Genomic DNA, 20,552 nt, shown 5'->3' on the forward strand with positions numbered 1-20,552 from the left:
CCGCCTTTCTCCCTGAGACTCAAGGCGGATTACACAATGTAAATCAATACGATCCAACTCCAGGCTGAGGATGCAGGCCTGCTTCGGAAGACGCCAACATCCGTCGACTCTTTAACGCATCAAGGCCTGCGAGGGCAATCCGGAGAAGAGACGCGAGCTCGTCAGCCGCTCTAAGACCCTGCGGGATCCGCCCGGGCCCGCCTCCTGCGTTCCTTCCCCCTGCTTCCCGGAGACTCCAGATGGGCCTCCGAGCGGCCGAGCAGCTGCGGGGAAGCAGGCGGCCGGCCGCAGGGAGGGCATGGAGCGGCGGAGCCGGGGGCTGCTGCTGCTGGCCGGCCTGCTGCTGGCGGCCGCAACGGCGCCTGCACGGGTCGGCGCGCAGTACGAGAAGTACAGCTTTCGCGGCTTTCCCGAAGCCGACCTGATGCCGCTGCAGAGCGCCTACGCGTACGCGCTGGAGCAGTACGAAGGCGAGAGCTGGAAGGAGAGCGTCCGCTACCTGGAGGCCAGCCTGCGCCTCCACCGCCTGCTCCGCGACAGCGAGGCACACTGCCACAAGGAATGCGCGCGGAGCCAAGGCGCCGGGGAGTCCGCCGCGCTGGGCGACCGCTGGCTCGAAGAGCTTGGCCCCGGCCCGGGAGCGCTCTCGGAGCCCGCCGATGGCGCCCCGGACGAGTGGCAGTGGGAGATGGAGCTCTTCGGGCGCGTCCTCCAGCGCGCCTCCTGCCTGCGGGAATGCAAGCGCAGCCTGCCCGCCTTCCAGCTCCACTACCCGCCCGCCGAGACCCTGCGGGCCTTCCAGCGCCGCACTCCTTACCTCTACCTGCACTACGCGCTCTACAAGGTGAGCGGCGAGGCAAAGGGGCGACCCTCTGCACGGTCACTCCGCTCGGAGCCCGTCGAGGGCGTCGGGCAGGTGTGGAAGTGACGGGGGCCTGTACTGGAAGAAACGCCGTTATTCTTTGAGGTGCCGTCGGACTCCTGTTTTATTCTGCGCAGGATCATTCCAAAGGGACAGCTTGTCGCAGTATGAACGAACAGGAGCCCGGTGGCGCTCTAAAGACCAAAGTCGGCTGTTTTTCACTGTAAGTTGGGGTGGTTCGGGCAGATGCGCCAGCCCTTCAGCTGACTCTTATGACCCAAGTTACAAACTGGGGTGGGGGCAGAGGGTGCACAGTAGCAGAGAATGACCCCTTGCTAGTTGTTCAGCTGAGAGCCCCTGTCCAAGGGCCTGGAACGGATGTGGCAGCTTGGCATAGTGGAGGGAAGTCTGGGTTACCCAGTTTCTCATGGGCAAGTTTGTACATAGGCTGGCTTACTCTGAATCATTGTAATAAGTGTGGAGCAGATTTCCAGGTACCTATGCAGCGGTCTTAACCAACAGGCAATAGAGGCAGCTGCCCTGGGCCCATGCTGGGGAGGCCCTGACTGCCCACAGCTCTGCCTCTGACAGAGGAGGGAAAGAAGAAAAAGGGCAGGCTCCTGCCCCACTGCTTATACCTGTTCTTGCCGGACCACAGGCTGGCCCATTCTCAGCGACAGTCACATGCTCATTCCATCCAACACTTGAGCAGTCAGGTTCTGGCAACAGCCCCCACCCTCCTCACATGGGCGAGGGCAGTTATTCTGGAGCTGTATTCCAGACTGTTGTCCAGAGCCCCAGAATCACTAAGACCACCCCTGGGGTATGCCATAGGCTGGGCATAATTTAAATCAGAGCTGAGTCTTAGCATGCAATGCTTTAGTTCAGCCCTGAAGCATATGGACTAAAGGACTCCTGAGCCGCTACAGAGTGCTGACTAACTAAGGAGTCCCCATGCTTGGAGGGGGGTGGGGTTCTGTATCATAGGTTATCCTACTGATCTTCAGGGAAAAATTGGAAACAAAAGTTGTGCCCTACCTTTTATTCAGCACCAGTCAAAATGTCACCAAATGTATGTGGTGTCTCCAAAGACATTTGAGGTTTAGCAGCTCTTGCTTTACGAAGTAAGTGTTGAATACAGGGACAGGTCCTAAGAAGGTCCTCCTGTAGACCATCAGAGCAGCCCTGTTGGAGTGGTCCATGTAGTCCAGTCTCCTGTTTTCAGCAGCAGCCTGTCAGATGTCACAGGTCTCTGTAGGACTGACTGGCAAAAGCCGTTCCCTCCTGGCTGTTCCCCCAGCATCTTTCAACCAGAGCCATTCTGCCTGTGAGCCAAATCCCCCTCAGTGCTTCAAAGGACAAAAAATAAAAACCTTATCTTCCACTGAACAGCAGGTCAATTTCCATGCTAATAGTTTCTTGATCCTTGCATTAGAGCCCAAAGTTGTCTGTAGAATGCTTAAGATGTGCTCCCAGGAGGGACCATGGCTCAGTGGTAGAGCATCTCCTTGGCATGCAGAAGGTCCCAGGATCCATCCCTGGCTTCTGCAGATAAATGGACCATTTAGTAAGTGATGGGGAAAATGTCTGAGACTTCAGAGAGCCACTGCCAGTCAGAGTAGACAATATTGATCTTGATGGACCACGGATGTGATTCAGCATAAGGCAGCTTCATGTGATATACATCATGTGTCTACAAAGCTAAGCTCCCAAATCATCCTGCTTTATGACCTGTAAGAGTAATCTAATTCACAACGTGGTAGCGACATCTCTGCACATCTTGTTAAGCTGTACTCGGAAGTCTTTCTGTCTTTGGGACTATCTCTAAACTGAGCAGTACAGCTTCTATCACCTGGAAGTAAAATACCTTGAGCAAGAATTTCAGTTGCTGGGTCCTCAGTGCAATTCAGTCTCCATATGGGGTTCAAAGCCCTCTCAAAATCTGGACCCCTTCACAAAGGAAACATCTCATCTGGCATTCTTGCCCTGGAGAGTTTGGCTTTGTTCACACACCCAATATAATGATCCATAGGGGTGCATTTGGGGGTTTGTTTTGCAAACTTGCACAAAGGCATGCATTCTGTTGGTGTATTTGGGGCACTTTTATCTTGTCTGTCTTCTAAGAAGCTCAGAATAGCATGCATGGCTCTCTCCTCTTCCTCTATTTTATCCTCACAACAACCCTGGGAGGTAGGTTAGGCTGAGATTGAATGACTGGCCCAAGCTCCCTTTCATGGTGAGTGAGGATTTAAATGGGACTCCCTGGGCCTTGTCCAAGCTGTAAATATTACACCATTGTACATGTGAAGCAGCTTTTGTCACTCAAAATGGGATTTTTCCATCCCTGTCTGTCTGGCAGCCAAAGATGCTACATTTTCCCATGGAAACATCTCACTTTCTTTTTCGTGTGCCTGTATCTTTGCAAATGAAACCATCTTGTTTTCCAGCACGCTGGCCCTTTAAACCTGGGGCGCCTGCTGCAGGATTTCAGATGAGCAAGCCATGTCTTTGTCAGCGGCTCCTGGTCTTTACCATTCTCTCCTCCCCCTCTCTCTTCCCCACCTCCTTCACCAATGAAGTAGGTTCCCCCCCTCCAGCCTTCCTGTACCAGAGGCGCTCCACTGCCACGTCCTCGGCATCCAGATTCCTGCCTTCCCAGGCAGCCCCCATTGCACAGAGACCCCATTCGCTTAGCCTCCCTGGGCCCCGTTCTTCCTTGGCAGGCTTGCCTCTCTTTGTGCAGTCTTCAAAACCTGGAAATACTCCAGGTGTAAAAGTGCAAGATATGGGGTGGGGGATGGCTGCAGAGTTCTTTGGGTAGCAGGATGTTGCTCTGAGCCAGTCTACTGGCTTGAATGTGGTGGGACAGTAAAGGCAAGACATTTGCTGTGGAAAAAAATGCAGCATCGTAGGAAGCAAATGAAACTGGCCTCTGTATGGCCGCTGTTTGTATTGACTTCCAATCTCTCCCACCCAAATTCATTCTCACTCTCTCTCACACACACACACAAACACACACGCAAAACCCTACCTCCTCTGGCCAGCTGGAGGACACGTCAGGCCATTCTTCTAAAACCTAGCCGTTTCAGCCATCATGTTTTGTGGTTATACCTTTGCAATCATTCAGTCTAGGTAGCCTTAAAAAAATAGAAATAGGGTAATTAATTACCAAGTGGAGAGTTACAGTCCATACTGCACAATGCTGAAGTTCTGAACAAAGAGGATCCCATGGTTGTATTCTCACCTGGGAGCTGTGATATGTAAGTTTGGCTATGGTTCCTCAGTGGTGAACCCCAACCTGGATAGCCCAGGTGAGCCTGATCTTGTCAGATCTCAGAAACTAAGGGTTGGCCTTGTTTAGTAATTGGATGGGAGACCTTCAGCGAAGACCAGGGTTGCAGAGGCAGGCAATGGCAAACCACCTCTGTTAGTCTCTTGCCATGACCACCAGGGCTTGCTGTAAACCAGCTGTGCCTTGAAGGCACTCTCCACACCCACTCAGTGGTGAAAAAAAGTTATTCTTTTCTTTACTGCATTTAGACCCCACCTTTCTCCCTAATAGGGACCCAAACACTCCTCTATTTCAAACACTCTTTTTTGCTTGAAGACCAAACTGGCACTGGAAAGATGCTGTAGTTTAGACTTGGATCCCATTACTTCAAAATAAGGATACTGTCTGGAATTTCATGAATATCTACAAGTATTTAAAAAGATGTGCCTATAGGCTTAAGTTTGTATGAATGCTACATTCTGTGATCAGGAAGCTCAATTCCTAAACCCAGAGATGGAGGTGGGGTGGGTGGGTTCTGATTAGTTTGATTGTAAACATATAGAAAGGCACCTTTGTGATCTATCCTAGTATGTTTTAGGCATGTCTATTTTTTAAGAAATGACTGCTCAGGATGATTGCTCAGAAGAAAGGAAAATATACTTTGTACATGCACAGAAGGATACCCTCTGCATTACAGCTTTTATATTTCAGGGGTAGTAGGTGAGCTTTGGAAACGGTTGCTTCCAATTACACTCTGTCCACAATTCATTCCAAATTGCATTGGGTGGCTCATGAAGACAGGAAATAAGTTGTACAACCATATTGGTACACAAAGAATCCAAAATGAGAGTGAAATCTGTGTAATACTTTTTATTAGAACCAACCAAGTTGCCACAAAACTTTGTGCAAGCTTTTGAGCACACCAGGACTCTTCATCAGGCCAGATTTTAGAAAATTTAAGAATTAAATGGAAGCACTGAAAAATGGCTGGTGAAAGGGCAGGAAGGGTGGAGTCTTTGCTGCATCATATTCCAGGCTTCTCATCCTTTCTTTATGAGCTAATATTACCCAGCATTCCACATGGGTGTAATTGAACCTTCCAAAATCAAGTCATAGCCCACTGCAAACAGCCAGTAGAACAAATCTTTTTTTTTTAATTGAGAGTATGTTTCTAGACCTTATTGCTCTCAAATAATCTTGCACCACAGTGTTACAGAGATAATTTGGAACATGTGAGGTTAGTATTTGCTAGAGGGTAGCAGGCACAGGCTGAAAAATATCTCCCCAAAAGGCTGGCTTGTTTTTCTGTCCCAGAGCAACAGAGATCAGCTTTACTCTCCATGCTAGCATTCTGGCCTTTGGCACCATGGTAGGCCAGTGGGGGGGGGGGGTAAAGAAACCTTAATGAATGAAAAGTTACACAAACTGTTTTTCCAGTATTCCTAAGATAGTGTATAAAGAAATGACTGGTGCTGGAGGCATGATTTAAACAGTAGGTCCGTGGTGCTGCTGACTCAGGAACTCAGTATTTAATAGCGATAGAAATCAGCAATGAAAAAGCCAGATCATTGGAATAGTTTCTCTATGAGCAAATGTCTTTGTCTGATTTTATGGTGACTCGGCTTAGACTGTCCTTCAAATCAGCAGCCGCAGTCTGAAGAATCAGCTGCAAGCCATAGGTAGACACACTCCCTTCTTTCTTGCACAGCAGTTTTGGTTTCAAATTCCCTTGTCCTGCTGCAATGACCAAAATGGCAAACCGTGCTTTTTGCTTTTCCTCTGGACTAGGAAACCCACTTCAAGCCATGCTACAGTATCAGATTTCTGCATTATACTGGTAATGACTAGGGGCTTTAGCATTCTGAGAATCAATCAATCAATCTCTGTATGTGTGTCTCTGTGTGTGAGAGAGAGTGTGTATATATATATGTGTGTGAGAGAGAGAGAAAGAAAGGAGGTTTGAAAGTATGTGGAACATGCTTGCTAAAATCTCAAAAGCTAGAGAAGGGGCTTTATTATTAGAAATCTGATTCTATTTATTTGTTTATTTATTCATGTCATTTATAGTCTGCCTTTCTCACTGAAACTCAAGGCGGATTACATAGTGTGAAATTAGTACAATCAATATCGAGGACATTTCCACAACAATGTCGTAATATTTTACAAAGATGCAGCCACTTTGCCACTCCGGCTTCTGAAATGTCACTAGACATTTTCAATCTACGCTGGCAGCCTTAAGTACCAGAAACGTGTTTTCCCCTCGCAAGAAGCCACAGCTGAAACATTGGATTCTGCCTGTGAAATGAAATTTGGTGTTTGCCTTATGTGGTCATGGAATATATAAAGCCTTCCACGTGGCTGGTGAAAACAGCCATACCACGACCTGCCTGGACAGGCCCACCGCAGTGAGCAGCCTGGGGGGGAGGGCTTGAAGTTAATCAGCTGTGAAGGAGGCCTTTCCCCTAGACTGTTAATCCTAATGGGAAGCCCTGGTCATGCCTTAGGTTTGCCAGCTCTGAGTTGGGAAATTCCTGGATATTGAGGAGTGGAGTTTGGGGAGGGGCCTCAGCAGGGTATAACGCCCTCGAAAGCAGCCATTTTCTCCAGGGGAACTGATCTCTGTCATCAGGAGAACAGCTGTAATTCCTGGAGATCTCCAGTCTCCACCAGAAGGTTGGCAACTTACTTGGATGAGTTGGCTTGGAGATGCCCCTTAAATTTCTAAAAAGAAAGGGGGTGGAAGGCAAACCTGCAAGCCATGCCCTCTGGCATAAGGTCACCCAGTTTGCTTCATGCTTGACTGGGGATTTGAACTTGGACCTTCCAACTCCTAGTCTGACACTCTAACAACTATACCACCCAGATCCTAAGTGTGTGCAAGCTTGGTATTTGGAGGCTGGCCTGGCCTGAAACCCAACCTATGCAGAGAGAAACGAGTGCATGTGCAGCTCCACCCACCCCATCTGTATGTGTTCTCCCAAATGTGAGCACAGCACCTACACATATAAATGTGTGCACATAGACTTCATTCCTATGTTTCGGACCTCTAGTACTAGAGGGCAAGTCCTGTGTGCTCAGTCATGGGCATACTCACTTCTCTTCTGGGCATACTGGCTTGTCTTACCAATGATGTGTGCAAAGATATTTTTCTTACTAGCTGTTGAACGGTGTGCTCTGTTTTACGGATAGTTTTTAGGCTGGTACATTCCTTTTGTGCCGCACATGTAGACATTCTCATACAATGTGGCATGTACATGCATATATTTATTTGTCTAGCAGACTGGTATCCTATCCTTTCTCCAAATAGCTGAAGATGGTATAAATGGCTTTTACTTCCCCATTTCATCTTCATGACAACCTTGTAAGGTAGTTTTGGCTGAGGGAGAGGAACTGGCCTAACATCTCCCAGAAAACTTCACGGCTGAGTTGGTATTTGAACCTAGGTCTTCCCAGCTGGTGATCTGACACTCTGCTAATGGCTACTAATAAATTCATGTGTGCAGTTGGTTTGCCCCCTTTCACATTGCACTGTTTGGATGTGCATCCTTCCATGTTGCATCAAATCAGACATGCTCAGCATTATTGGATCCAGCAATGTATACGCAGAAACACAAATGGACATAGCGCAGTTCCGCTTGTTCAGGATTTTGCACAACATCTAGTGCTTTCCTCCCTATATTTTAAGGTGTCCAGAATTCGGTTGCACAGTATCTGGTGCAATTAGAAATGCAAGTGGAGATACAATAAACTTGACTTTGAGCAAGCAGCTACTGTGGTCATTTTCTTGCATTTCCTTTTGCACAAGAGCTCTACCTCAAGTGGAAATTTTGTGCTGGATACAACCCTGTGTGTGTGACTTTGGGAGGGGAGTGTGATCCCACGCAGGCTTCTGTATGCTGTAAGGTGACTCCTCTCTTTGTATTTTTCTCAGGCAAATAAGGTCGAGAAAGCTGTATCCGCGGCTCACACTTTCCTGCAGAAGAATCCCAAGCATGAGGTGACTCAGAGGTACCTGAATTACTACAAAACTATGGTGGACGTGGATGAATACCTTGTAGACTTGGAAGCACAGCCGTATGAGGTGAATGGGGGAAAGGTTTGAAATATGGGAAAGGAGAGGGAGAGAGGTGTTATGGATTGTGGTAGCGTAAGCCCACAGGCAGGAGACTTGGAAGGTGTGGATGCTGTGATCTGGGTCATCAGACTGTGGTTTTTCTGTTGGCTGCTTCTGGCCTCCGTAGTCGCCAAAGAGTGGTGTGCCAAATAACAGACCTCCCACCAAGTGGCAACTCAGAAGCTGCAATCGCAGAAATGCTGCTCGGGGGATAATTAATGTTCTCTCTTAGTGAATAACAGACAAGGAGATTTGGGAGGTGTACATGGGAAACAGTCGCCACAGCATTCTGGAAGCACGTTCACCATATTGTCGACATATGTATGCCTTCCCCTCTAGGACCGAGCAGAAGGAAAACGGTTCTGTTGGTTTCTGCAACAGAGCTAATGCAGAATGCTGATTGGCTGGTGGCTGACTGTGCAGAGCATGATTGATGAGTGACTGTAGTCCCTCCACTCTCTCAGAGCAGTCTTGCAAATGGGTTCTGCTTTTAAAAGGAACAAGGTGCTGAACAAACAGATAAATGCATAGATGTCCGTGCCATGCTTAAACAGTCCATTCATAAAATACAAAACCACTCTTGAGAAAGGATCAAAGCTGTCAGCCAGTCAGCATTCTGCACTCCCACAGAACCAGCAACATGCAACGGAAATGGGGCTTGATCCACCGGGAGGAAATGTTGCTGCAGGAGCTGTTTTGAAATGGGGATCTACCCTTCCTTGTGCACACCACAGAGGTAATTTCAAGAATGGATATTAAAATTCCAGGTCAGTGGCCTTCATGGCTGTGGAGAGAGATTCTTTTGGTTGCTCCTAACCTACATAGCCAGAAACAAATTATCTGTTTTCAAAAACTGGTCACCCCTGGCTGCCAGGTGCAGCACCCTAACAAGAAGGGATTGGTGTGCCTTCCTTAAGAATGCTGGAATTCTGAACCAGTGAGGTATATTGGTGAGAGTGATGGACATGGGGGTGATCCAAGGTCAAATCTCCATTCAGTCATAGAAGCTCACTGCATGATTTTGGACCAGCCACACTCTCAGAGCCTAACCTACCTTACAGGATAATTGTGAGAATACCATGCACCTGGGGAGAAATACGTACACTGTCCTGAGCTTCTTGGAAGAAGCACAGGGTAAACATGTAGCCAACAGGATGAAAACGGAGCTGTGGATGGAATTCTGATTGGTCCCTGTTAGAACTCTGGAGTGGATGGCCAGCTGAGCTTGAGGCAGTGGGGCTCCTTTATTGAACATCACCTCTGACCTTCCCCTTCCTCCTGCTTGCAGACCGTTTTTGTTCGAGCTGTGAAGCTGTATAACAGTGGGGATTTTCGGAGCAGCATTGCAGACATGGAGCATGCATTAGCTGAGTACTACAAGATCTATGAGAACTGCCTGGCTGGTTGCGAAGGCAGCTACGAGCTTCGTGACTTTAAGGATTTCTACCCAGCCATTGCAGGTAAAGGCAGAGATGGATGCTAGAGAGAGGCCAGCCATTGTCTTTGGGCATGACAATCCCTCCTAGCTCTGTTCTTCTTAAGTTTCTGGTAGTGGCAGGGATTTCATGGATCAAGGTAAGCAGAATTGAGGGTGAGGAGGAGAAACTTGGAAAAAATACGGTTTTCCAGTTAAATCCATTTCTTAACAAATCAGACTGAGGAAGGCTGCGGGGAGAGACAGCAGAATATTCTTTTAAAATATGCAGATGTTCAGTTCAGTGGATGTAGGGTAGTTATGGTTCTACAGGGCAAGCAAAAAAGAAGTGCCTTGCAGGTCATTTGCAGCACAATCCTGAGCAGAGTTGCCCTCTTCTAAATCCATTGAAGTCAGTGGGCTTAGAAAGACATAACTCTGTTTAGGATTGCACTATTGGCTTTGCAGGTAAATCTCTGGGTTAGGGAGCTGGGCTTTGAAACCACAAGGCAGGCTTTCTTCAGCCTTTGCATCCCTCTCTTTAGATATGAACCTGTCATTTGGTCCTTTTAGGAAGGCTAAATTAAATGGGAACCCCTGAAGGCAAACCCAGACCTGTCCTAGAAACTGGGGAAGTGGTGGAGGTGGAATACATGGGAAAGTGCCATAAGCATTCCAGAGAAGAGATCTGGAGAGCTTGAGGCCTGTATTTATTTAGGTTTAAAATTTCTTTTCTTTTCTTCCTCCTGCCGCTCCCACCCATCCAGATCACTTTGTCGAAGTCCTACAGTGCAAAGTGGATTGTGAGGCTGACCTGACCCCAAACGTAGGTGGCTACTTTGTGGAGAAGTTTGTAGCCACTATGTATCACTACCTTCAGTTTGCATATTACAAGCGTGAGTCCGTGGGAGAGGGTTGTTGTGGGGACACAGTGGGGATTCAGGTCCACTGGTGCCTAGCAGAGTGGTTGTTACCGAATCCTCTTGTTTAAGGAGACCTGAGACAGGCCTTCATCCAATACTCTATGTCCTAAGGCAGAACCCCCCAAATTTCTTTCCTCCATAGGATGTTGTTTACTCCAGGGGTATACTGCCTCTGGACATGGAGGTTCCACCTGGTCATCATGTTGTAAGATCATATGTATAGCCATTGAGAGCCAGTTATGCAACTGCATGTGCTTCACTTTGCTTATAGCAGAAATGCTCAGTGTCTTAGAGGCCATTGTATTTTCCAGACACTAACCCAGGGGCTGAAACCATCCACTCCTCTTCCAGTTGGCCAGGCTCTGTAAATAAACATTGTATCCTGTATAAAGGCTTTACACATGCAGAACATATTGGCTTGTATGGAAGAATAAAGTTGTAATAAGTCAAGTTGGTTCACAGAAAATCCAAAGCCAAGAACAAAATCTGTGGGAAACCTTTTAATATGACCAAGTTGAGACAAAACATTGTACATGTTTTTGAACTCACCAGAATTCTTCTTCAGGCTAGATGTTACGAAACTGAAAAAAGACTGAGGGGTAGGAAGCAGATTGTTCAGGACATGTTTTTATGAGCTGATTTTACAACCATCCTTTGTGAAATGCTGGCAGGCACAAAGCTGAAGTTTATGGCTAGGGTCAGGATAGAGCTGGCGTCTGGGAAGAGGCATTCTGAGGGTGCCTAGCCTTCGTCCGCCCATTGGTCCATGTTTGGTGCTGATGGGAGGCGGGTTTTTCCTCACTTGTGCACAGCACCATAGTGTTCTTGTGCACCTTCAAGCTTCCCTCAGTTTTCCTGCAATCTCTCCAAAACTTTATGATGACCTTTTTATTACAGTCTTTTTGGAATGATCACAGCAGAGCCATGATGAATGGGAAAGTGCATTTTTTCTTATCCCGCCGGCATGAGCACCATTTCCCCTTCTCAATTCCCCTTTCCCCCATCTCCACTGTGGGGCTTTCCCTGTTCCCTCCAAAATGTATTGCATAAATCATGCTGCACAATGCCTCCCCATAAAGTTTTTAAAATTGATATTCTACTGTAGTGTTAACATTATGGGGATCTGTCAATGACTGATTTTTCAAAAAATCTAGTAGAGCTCCCGCTTGTGTGGGGAATGGTCAGTGGATGGGACTGGAGCAGGGAAAAGGCAGGGAAACCTGCCACATGGAAGCACCATTGCCACTGCACTTCCTCTGCAGCCTCGGTGGCTACAAGAAAATCAGCACTTGGCCAAGATGTCTTTCCCATTAATTTGGTCTATTCTTCTTCGCACAGTGAATGACATCAAGAACGCAGTTCAGAGTGTGGCCAGCTACATGCTCTTTGACCCCAGGGATGAGGTCATGCAGCAGAACCTGGTCTATTACCGCTTCTACCGTGAGCGCTGGCACCTGGAAGAGGAGGACTTCAACCCACGGCCGGTGAGCGCAGGAGCGAGGGCTGACTTCCTAGAGAGAAGTTGTTAGCTGTTATGTGAGTCCCAGCATAAAATCCAAAAAACAGGACACGGTCTACATAACACCTTTTATTAGGACCAATTAAATGGTATGTAAGAGCGTGTGAGATTTCAAGTTGAACATGAAAGGCCGTGCGCTGTCATGTGTCTTTTGGTTGGTCCTAACAAAAAGTATTATAGCAAAATTTGAGTCCCGTGGCACCTTAAAGACCACCAAGATTTCCAGGGTATAAGCTTTCAAGAGGGAAAGTCCCTTTCATCAGCTACAAGTAGGAATGGAGATCCCTGAACCTTTATATCCTACACAGGAGGTGGGAGAGATGTAGCAAAAGTGGGCGTCAGGATGCAGCGGCACGAGGCAGCTTGAATAGAGCAGGGGGGGGGGAATGCTTGGGTGTGGGGAACGCAGTATTACGGATGGTGTCCTGTTTTTTGGCTCAGTTAGATCTAAGGTTCAACCAGTCTAGCATTCTCTTAAACATCTGCCCGTCCAAAAAGGGAAGAGGCAGATGTTTAGCCCCAAGTCTTGTTCAGCTGGTTCAGGTTTCCCCAATTTCCTGTTCCTTTGCACATCTGGCAACCCCAGGATTCACATATGTACAAAAAGGGGGAGATGAGAGTTAAAGGGTTAAGTCAAAGGCCTCTTGAAAAATGAACGTTTTTAGGACAACTTTGCAGGGAGGAGAAGAGAGGCATCACTGAATTTCAACACCTGGGAGCCACCTGGATGTGCAAGGGGCATGCACTTCCACATGCTGAACTGCAGCTGCACACATGGATGTGTGTGTTGTTCTTGAACAAATTCTTCATTTGGCTTCGAGTCTGAAACACGGCAGCTGGTAACAGAAGTCTTGTGAACAGCCAGGTGGCTTTGGAGGGCAGCCAGTCTAAAGTTATTGCATCCCAGTGGTTAGACCCAGCATACAAGGTCTGCAACCAAGGTTATCTCGACAGATAACATCTCCCTTCCCAGCTAGCATTGATTCTGTCTCAGGCTAAAAATGTACTTTGTGTCTTCCCTCCCTTCTCCCTAGGAGGCTTCACGGTATCACAACCAAACATCTGCACAAAAAAACCTCTTGGAGTTTGCCAGGCTGTACCTCCAGTCAGATGATGAGGTAAGAGGTCAGAGGACATTGGCTGGCCTAGAGTGATGTGGGGAGTGAACCGGGGGAAAGCCGGGTTCCAGTCTCCCATTCATCCACTGAGCCGGTTGGGTAATCTGTCACTTTTTCTCAGCCGGACAACCGCTGAATGTTGTTGCTAAGAGTAAAATGGCACACACACACCTCACCTGTTGAATCTGGGAGGACAGGTGAATACATGAACACATGAAGCTGCCTTATACTGAGTTGGACCCTATTTCTAGCAAGGACAGTATTGCCTACTCGGAATGGCAGCAGCATTCCAAGGTCTAAAGCGAAGGTTTTTCACATCACCTGCTATTTGAGTGTTTTAATCAGAGATGCTGGGGATTGAACCTGGAACCGTCTACATGCCAGGTGAATGTTCTACCACTGAGCTACACCACCTCACCCAAAGGTGAGGTATTAATATAAAGGATTTCACTGTTGCTTTGGAACTCCAAACAGAACAGAGCTAAGCTTGGCTTTTTCAGTGTTGAGGGACTTTCATGGACTATACAAAAGCATTTTCTCCATAAATGGTTGAGTTAGCCATATCTGGGGATTGAAGGTGGGGGAAGGGTCCCCAAGATTGCAAGGGAGAAGAGGTGGGAAATAGGAATTTCTCTCAGTGGCTTAGTTCAGACATAACACAAAACCACGGTTTAATCAAACCAGCTCTCATTAGCTTGATTGTCTAAATGCAAGCCTCTCCACTAACCATGGTTGATTAAGGTCCATCAAAGCAGGGTCTGAAACCATGACTTGAAGTTGGTTCTGGTCTGGATGGCTGTGGTCAAGCTTGATTCAGATATAGGCATGCACTTAACCACAGTCTTAAGTATGGCTAAACATGATATATGAATGTGGGCATTCTGACTTAATACTGACGATCCCCAACACTGCCCTCACCCAAAATCCCTGGCTCCAGAGATACCTGGCTGGAGCAAACCAGCATTTGTCAAGGCAAACCAGTGTTTGAATGATCATGTGTGAGCTGAATCCCAGTTTCTCAAATGAACCCTAGTTAAAATAAAATTTGCACAGCCAGCCCAAGGATTTTTGGTACCTTGGGTGAATGAGTTACTCCCTCCCCACCACATGGCATGGGGAAGCAGCCCCCACTCAGGTTGCTCTGGCTGGGGCTTGCTGCTATGGCACTGGACCCAGATCTAGTGACAAGGAAAGTCCCCAGCAGCACCCTGGGGTTGCCACTTATTGCACGTGACGTCTCCACAGTTGCTGGCCCCAACAATGGGGGAAGGATCCAGATGCCTCGATGCATCAGTGGGAAGCAGCACCCAGGGGAGCTGAGGACTGTGGCTGATCCCATGACACCCTGGGAGGGCAGCTTGGCACCCTGCTATCTTGGGCACAGACTGGTGCCCTTGGCAATTGCCTAGGGATGTCTAGTGGGCAAGCCAGCCATGTCTTGCATGCAAGTGCCACGCATCATTCATACAATCCTTGTTCTTTGTATGGAAGTGAATCTGAAACATAATTTCCAGTCCTGAGACCCTCCCTTCCATTCCTTTCAAAATAATTTGTGTGACTGTCTAAATTGTATACCTTGCCTCTTCCTTTAGACCATGGCAGCGTGCAGTGCTTCATAACGCCCACTTCTCTTGTCTAACCCTTCCCACCATGGAAATGAAGCCATCACGATCCTCTCTAATCCTCCATGACCTCATCATTTCCATGGGTTGGCCTATTTAGACAATTGAAGTGGAAATCTGCCTTTATTTATTTAAAGACTTGTATCCTGCTTTTCATCCGAAAGGGACCAAAAGCACCTCACAGCAGCAGAAAGAGAAATATAATATGAATAAACCGAACCAGCCAGCAAGCTATATCTTGCGGCTGGTTATGATTCAGTATCTGGTTCATCCAAAGGCACCAGCTGTGAGCCATGGGCCAAGAGCCCTTTGCCTCATGCCCAAGGACTTGTGCCTCTTGCTACACTCAAGCTTTCTAGTACCTGTAAGGAGAAGACAAACTTAGCCCAGGTGGAACTCAGCTGCTGCTGGCAAGATCTTTCTCACTCCTCTCCTCCCCGCTTCCCGGCTGCCATCAGGGTGAATAAATTATGTATGTGCATAACTATGTATAAATGATTCACATGCAAATCAAGCACATTTGGATATCCTTCATTTGGCACAACTTAGACCTGTTCTGCATGCGCAACAAAAGAATCCTGAAACGAAGAATGGACTGTGTCACTCCAAGCTGCAGGGGGTGGGAATCTCCCTTGAGTCCAAGAAAATAAACCATGATAGAAATGTTCTAAATGAATTTAAAGTAAATAAATCTCATTTTGGGGAGAAAGACTTCCTCCGTGTCAGTTGGAACTGAAAGGGTGAGAGGTCCTAGCCTTTCTTGCCACTGCTGCCCCCCCTTTCTGTAGACTGGAGTGGTATAGTCCACATTACCCCCTCCCCGCCCCCCCCCCCGACTCTACTACCTCCTTCCACTGTGTGCATTGAGCCTGGTCTTATTGATATTCCGCTGCCAATCCAGGCACTGATGCCTGTCACTCGTCACCCTGGGACCTGCATCTCTAAACGCTGCTTTGTACTTTAGTAGGTACTGGTGATAACAGACTGTGCAAATGATGCATGCGTTCTCTTTTCCATACCTCAGCGTATTCTGCAAAGAGGGATCTCTAGCTTCTCCTATATAAAGTGGTATACATGCTAAGCCTGTATTGGATACCACATTTATTTTCTTCATTTATATTCCATCTTTCTCCCCAGCGGGAGACCAAAGCAGCTTAAATTGTTTTCCTCTCCTCCATTTTATGATCAAAACAACCCTGTCAAGTAAGTTAGGGTGACAGTTTGTGACTCCTGGGCCAAGGTCATTTAGCAAATTTGCATCGCAGAGTGGGAATTTGGACCTGGGTCTCTCATCTCCTGACCTGACACTCTAACCGCTATACGACACTGGCTCTCTACGTATCCCTAGAGGTGAAGTACACAAGTTCCCCCTTGACATAATACTCTGAAGCAAAGAAAGAAAATATGTTGCTCACCTTATGTGCCATGGGGCTCTCTGAGTGCCCATAAGCTCTTGCCCACTAAGATTGTCATAGGAGACCCTGCTTTGGATTGTACCTTCTGACTGTGTAAAATCACATTGGGTCCAAAACTCACATTTTTTTTCAGCACTGTCTTCTGGTTTGGTAGCATTTCTTCCCTCAAGGTAACCTTGCAATCTGACATTTCAGGTATTCAGATAATGTGCATTTCACAAAACAGGCATTAAGTTATTTCAAGGGAGACTCTGTCATAAGAAACAAAGAGTCCTGCAGAACCACCAAAATGAACAAATTTATAGCTGCAATAGTATATCAAATGTGTAAAATGAACAGTAAAGGCAGTAGATGTTGTAGATAAACAGACTAGGGTTAGGGGGCTGGGATAAACAGTCAGGAAATCCCGACCCATAATGGTGTGAAACTGCTGCACTAAGAGAGGCATTCTTAGTCGTCAGATGCCCCAAATCCTCAGGTTTGAGCAGTTAGTTGTTTGCTTGTTAATTGAACCACAGCATAGAACCTATATATGGCTAGCTGCCTTGATTTACAGATAATATGGTTTATAAATCATTGCTTGGCTTTCCAGCCACACACACACACCTCCTGAGACTTCATCAGGCACTGTGTGGGCCATTTTCACAGCCATGAGGGCTAGAAGGTTGTGGGTTCCTTTCTCCTTTATTATTGTTTTTAATAAAATGTGCCCACCTGTGAAGCTCTCTCATGACTGACTCTCCTTTCTTGCCTCAGGGAGAGGTGGGTGATGATGAGACAGATTCAGAGTTGCCATCGGATTCAGAGTTTGAGGGGGTTGGTGACTACGAAGAAGGATTTCTGGCTCAGTGGTGGCAGGAGCCGCGATCCAAAGGCGACAGAGCAGATGAAGGTCATTGAGGGCAAGATGCAGGGCTGGCCTGTGTTGCTTCATCATCTTCCTGCTTCCTCCTCCGGGATCTCTTCATGTCCCTTCCTGTTCGATGGCTTCTCTCTCCTCCATGTTGCATCTTCCATGTGCTCTTCCTGCATCCGTGTGTCTGTATCTGTCCGTCCACCCATCTGTAGATGCTCAGCTTGGCTTCTGAGCTACGGCAGTCCTGTGAAAGTGATCACACGAGAGTTTGAGTTTTGCTGTGGCTCCTTGTGCACGTTGGGGGCTTTGTTACAATTCCCTGTGTGTACACAGTCATGCTGCCTCCTGCCCTTTCATTTTCCAAGTTCTGAGACTTCCGGGTGGACTGTTGAGCGCATGCTGCATGGATCCTGGAGGCTGCAACTGTGAGAGAGCATATTGTGGCATGGCTTCCTCTGAATATGTCAGCGGTGTCAGGCAACTGTCCACATATGGTCTTTGTGCAGTGGTGGGTGGGGCAGAAATCTTTTAACACACTATGTTTTTCTCCACAGAGAAGGCCGAGTGAGTGGTATGGTCCTCTCGTCATCTGCCAGTGTGGGGTCATCTTAATTCTTTGTGCCCATCAAAGTTGCAGTGGGCTTATCTGGAGCTGGCAGGTGTTCCCCTCGCTATTTCCCATCATGTTTCCTGCCTTGGGAGGCCTCTCTCTCCAGGCCTTTCTTATGTTAATGTCCCAGCAAGACGGGGACACAGGAAGGTCCAGCTTCGCTCCTTTAATTCCACACCAGATTGAAATGGTCAGGCACCAACGCTGCTGCACCAATCCGAAGCACTGTTTGAATGTCCTATGGTGCTTCACTTCTAGAATTGTCCCATGAGCAGTCTTGGAAACAGACCTTCATGCAATGGTTTTGGGCTTTAACCTTGGCACAGTCAGCATAACTTCAGGTAGCGACTTTGGCTAGCCACATTAGCACATGCACAAGAAGTGGTGAGCTATACAACTAGTTTTGCAGTGCCGCTGAACTCTCCATGGGGCCAAATATAAGCCATGCACCTTTGCCTAAAAGCCTTTTCTGACAGGAACCAGACTCCCAGCATGCTTTGCTCTGGTTCCGATAGGGTCCTTGATGGGTATAGGTTTCTTCCTTACCTGGTTCTTGAAGGGGATAATAGGTACGTTCAAACTGGCTTGTCAAGTGTCTTTTTAAACCTCACAGTGCTGCCTTGATAATATTTTGTTTTTTGGTTAATTTAATTTTTTGTTTTCATTTGTACAGATTTCAAAGAAAAATGTTAGCTAAAATTTAATAAAATACTTCCCAGTTCTTTTACTGCTGCCTTCTGGTTTTTCTCCCCCCCCCTCCCCTGTTTTATTTGCATATTCACATATGACTACAATGCAAAACCTGCAAAATAATACATTTTAGCACCTGTCCACTTACCTATTAATGAACATTTTCCAGTTGTATGATGATTTGCTTTCATTTGTCCAAATCTCATAGAGCTCAGCAGGAGGTCAGTCTAATCATGCTTCAGTTGTCTTACAGGTTATCTAGCCTTATTTATTTATTTGTAGTCCACCTTTTTCACTGAGACTAAAGGTGGATTACATAGTATAAGTCAATACAGTCAACAGCTGGATAGGATGTGGATTGCAGAAATTTGAAAACAAGCAGAAATCTGATACAGAGCTGAAACAAAATATAAGCAATTTAACTCGACATATTAAATGATACAGGAACTGCCCAGTATGAGCATCCTTGCAACAACATACAGTGAACAGTAGTCCAGTCTATAAACCCTATCTGTTTAGCAAAGCATCTCGTGTAGAAAAGCCCTCTTGAATAATTCAGTTTTATTTATTTATTTAATTCGATTTATATTCCGCCCTCCCTGCAATAAGCAGGCTCGGGGCGGATTACATGCAATATAAAACATGAAAAAATATATATACACTTTAAAACAGAAAAAAAATCACATAAGTATTATAAATATTTAAAACAATGTGGCAGCACTTCTCAAAAAAGGGATCCACCACCCAGTCTTCTCCACAGATGTTTAACAGAGAAGCTGGGCGGAGAATACATCTGATAGGGAGGGCAGATTTTCCTCTATTCATCCGGCGGGGAGGCTCTAGCCAGCATCAACCATATGCCTGGCGGAATAGCTCCATCTTACAGGCCCGGTGGAAAGACAGCACATCAATAGTTTTCCACAGTTTGCAGAAAGCCAGGAGAATGGGAGCTTTCCTGACCTCTTCAGGCGGGGGTGGGTGGGATCACAACAGAGAATGCACGTGTATGAGCAGCTGCTGATTTTGCCCATTTGCAAGATGGTACCTGTAGAAGGCCCTGTTCAGATGAGCAAAGCTGCTGTGGCAGAGCATAGGGGGAGAGGCAGTCCTGTAGATACGAGGGACCAAGGCCATGAAAGGCTTTGTATGTGATAGCTAAATCTTCTTCCAATAACAAGTAAGAAACCCATACGGGCCTCCAAAAGTATATATAGCCACTGTAGTACAGTGGTTAAGTGGCTGGGCTGCAAATCAGCACTCTGCTGGTTCCAATCCCACGACTGTCATGAGCTCACCAGGTGGCCTTGGGTAAACCACTCCTCTCAGCCCCAGCTCCTCAGCTGTATTATAGAGATAATGATGACACTGACTTTGTTCACCGCTCTGAGTGGGACACTAATCTGTCTAGAAGAGGGTATTTAAGCACAATTATTATTATATAAATCTCTTGTATTACTCATATACTCCATAATTCAATAACATTACTTCAGCAGTAATTGAAACAGAGTGCTTAATTCCATAAGATATAAGCAGTTTAACACTGCTTGCTGAAAACAAATTGCTCTAGAGTACTATCACTACATGTGTAAAGTGCTGTCAAGTCACAACTGACGGCACCCCCTGCTGGGGCTTTCAAGGCAAGTGAGAAGCAGAGGTGGTTTGCCATTGTCTTCCTCCGCAGTCTTCCTTGGTGGTTTCCTATCCAAGGACCAACCCTGCTTAGCTTCTGAGATCTGAGAAGATCAGGCCACACCATGCCACCTTCTCCCAGTACCACCACATACGGAAGATCTTTTTCCATTTTTTTCAAATCCTCTGTATCCATGATTTCTCAGGGCCCTTTTCTTTTTACAGTTTGAAATGCTGCCTTGGTACCTTTTGTCCTTAGTTTTGCCAAGAATTGCCAAATTCTGGAGGCATTTTTGGTGATGGGTCAAAGACTGTCACAGGGCATGTTGGAAACCATGAGCATCTTAAGGACAAATTCATATATATACTCTAAGTGCCACATCAAATGATCTGCATGGATGAAATACAGCAGGTCAAATACTTCAGCCGAACATATTTCCCAATGCCTGCAGTTCACATACTAAGCTGTAAGTCACTGACCTTGGAATTCTGTGCTGTTATTGCACTCT

At 46.8% G+C, this 20,552-nt stretch overlaps 1 protein-coding gene across 2 annotated transcripts; it reads left to right on the forward strand.

Moving 5' to 3' along the window:
* Window positions 1-258: 258 nt before the first annotated feature.
* P3H4 (prolyl 3-hydroxylase family member 4 (inactive)) lies at window positions 259-18,451 on the forward strand. 2 transcript variants are annotated; one of them, XM_054992224.1, is made up of 8 exons: window positions 259-844; window positions 8,065-8,214; window positions 9,536-9,707; window positions 10,429-10,557; window positions 11,923-12,068; window positions 13,138-13,221; window positions 17,015-17,150; window positions 17,669-17,767. In XM_054992224.1, the coding sequence occupies exons 1-8, from the start codon at window positions 299-301 to the stop codon at window positions 17,680-17,682; spliced, it is 1,377 nt and encodes a 458-aa protein (XP_054848199.1). In that variant the 5' UTR covers window positions 259-298; the 3' UTR covers window positions 17,683-17,767. The 2 variants fall into 2 exon arrangements, with proteins under 2 accessions (XP_054848199.1, XP_054848198.1); XM_054992223.1 differs by lacking the exon at window positions 17,015-17,150 and having other exon boundaries at window positions 17,669-18,451.
* The last annotated feature ends 2,101 nt before the right edge of the window (window positions 18,452-20,552 follow it).

Source organism: Eublepharis macularius, chromosome 12 (assembly GCF_028583425.1).
Source record: "Eublepharis macularius isolate TG4126 chromosome 12, MPM_Emac_v1.0, whole genome shotgun sequence".
NCBI lineage: Eukaryota > Metazoa > Chordata > Lepidosauria > Squamata > Eublepharidae > Eublepharis > Eublepharis macularius.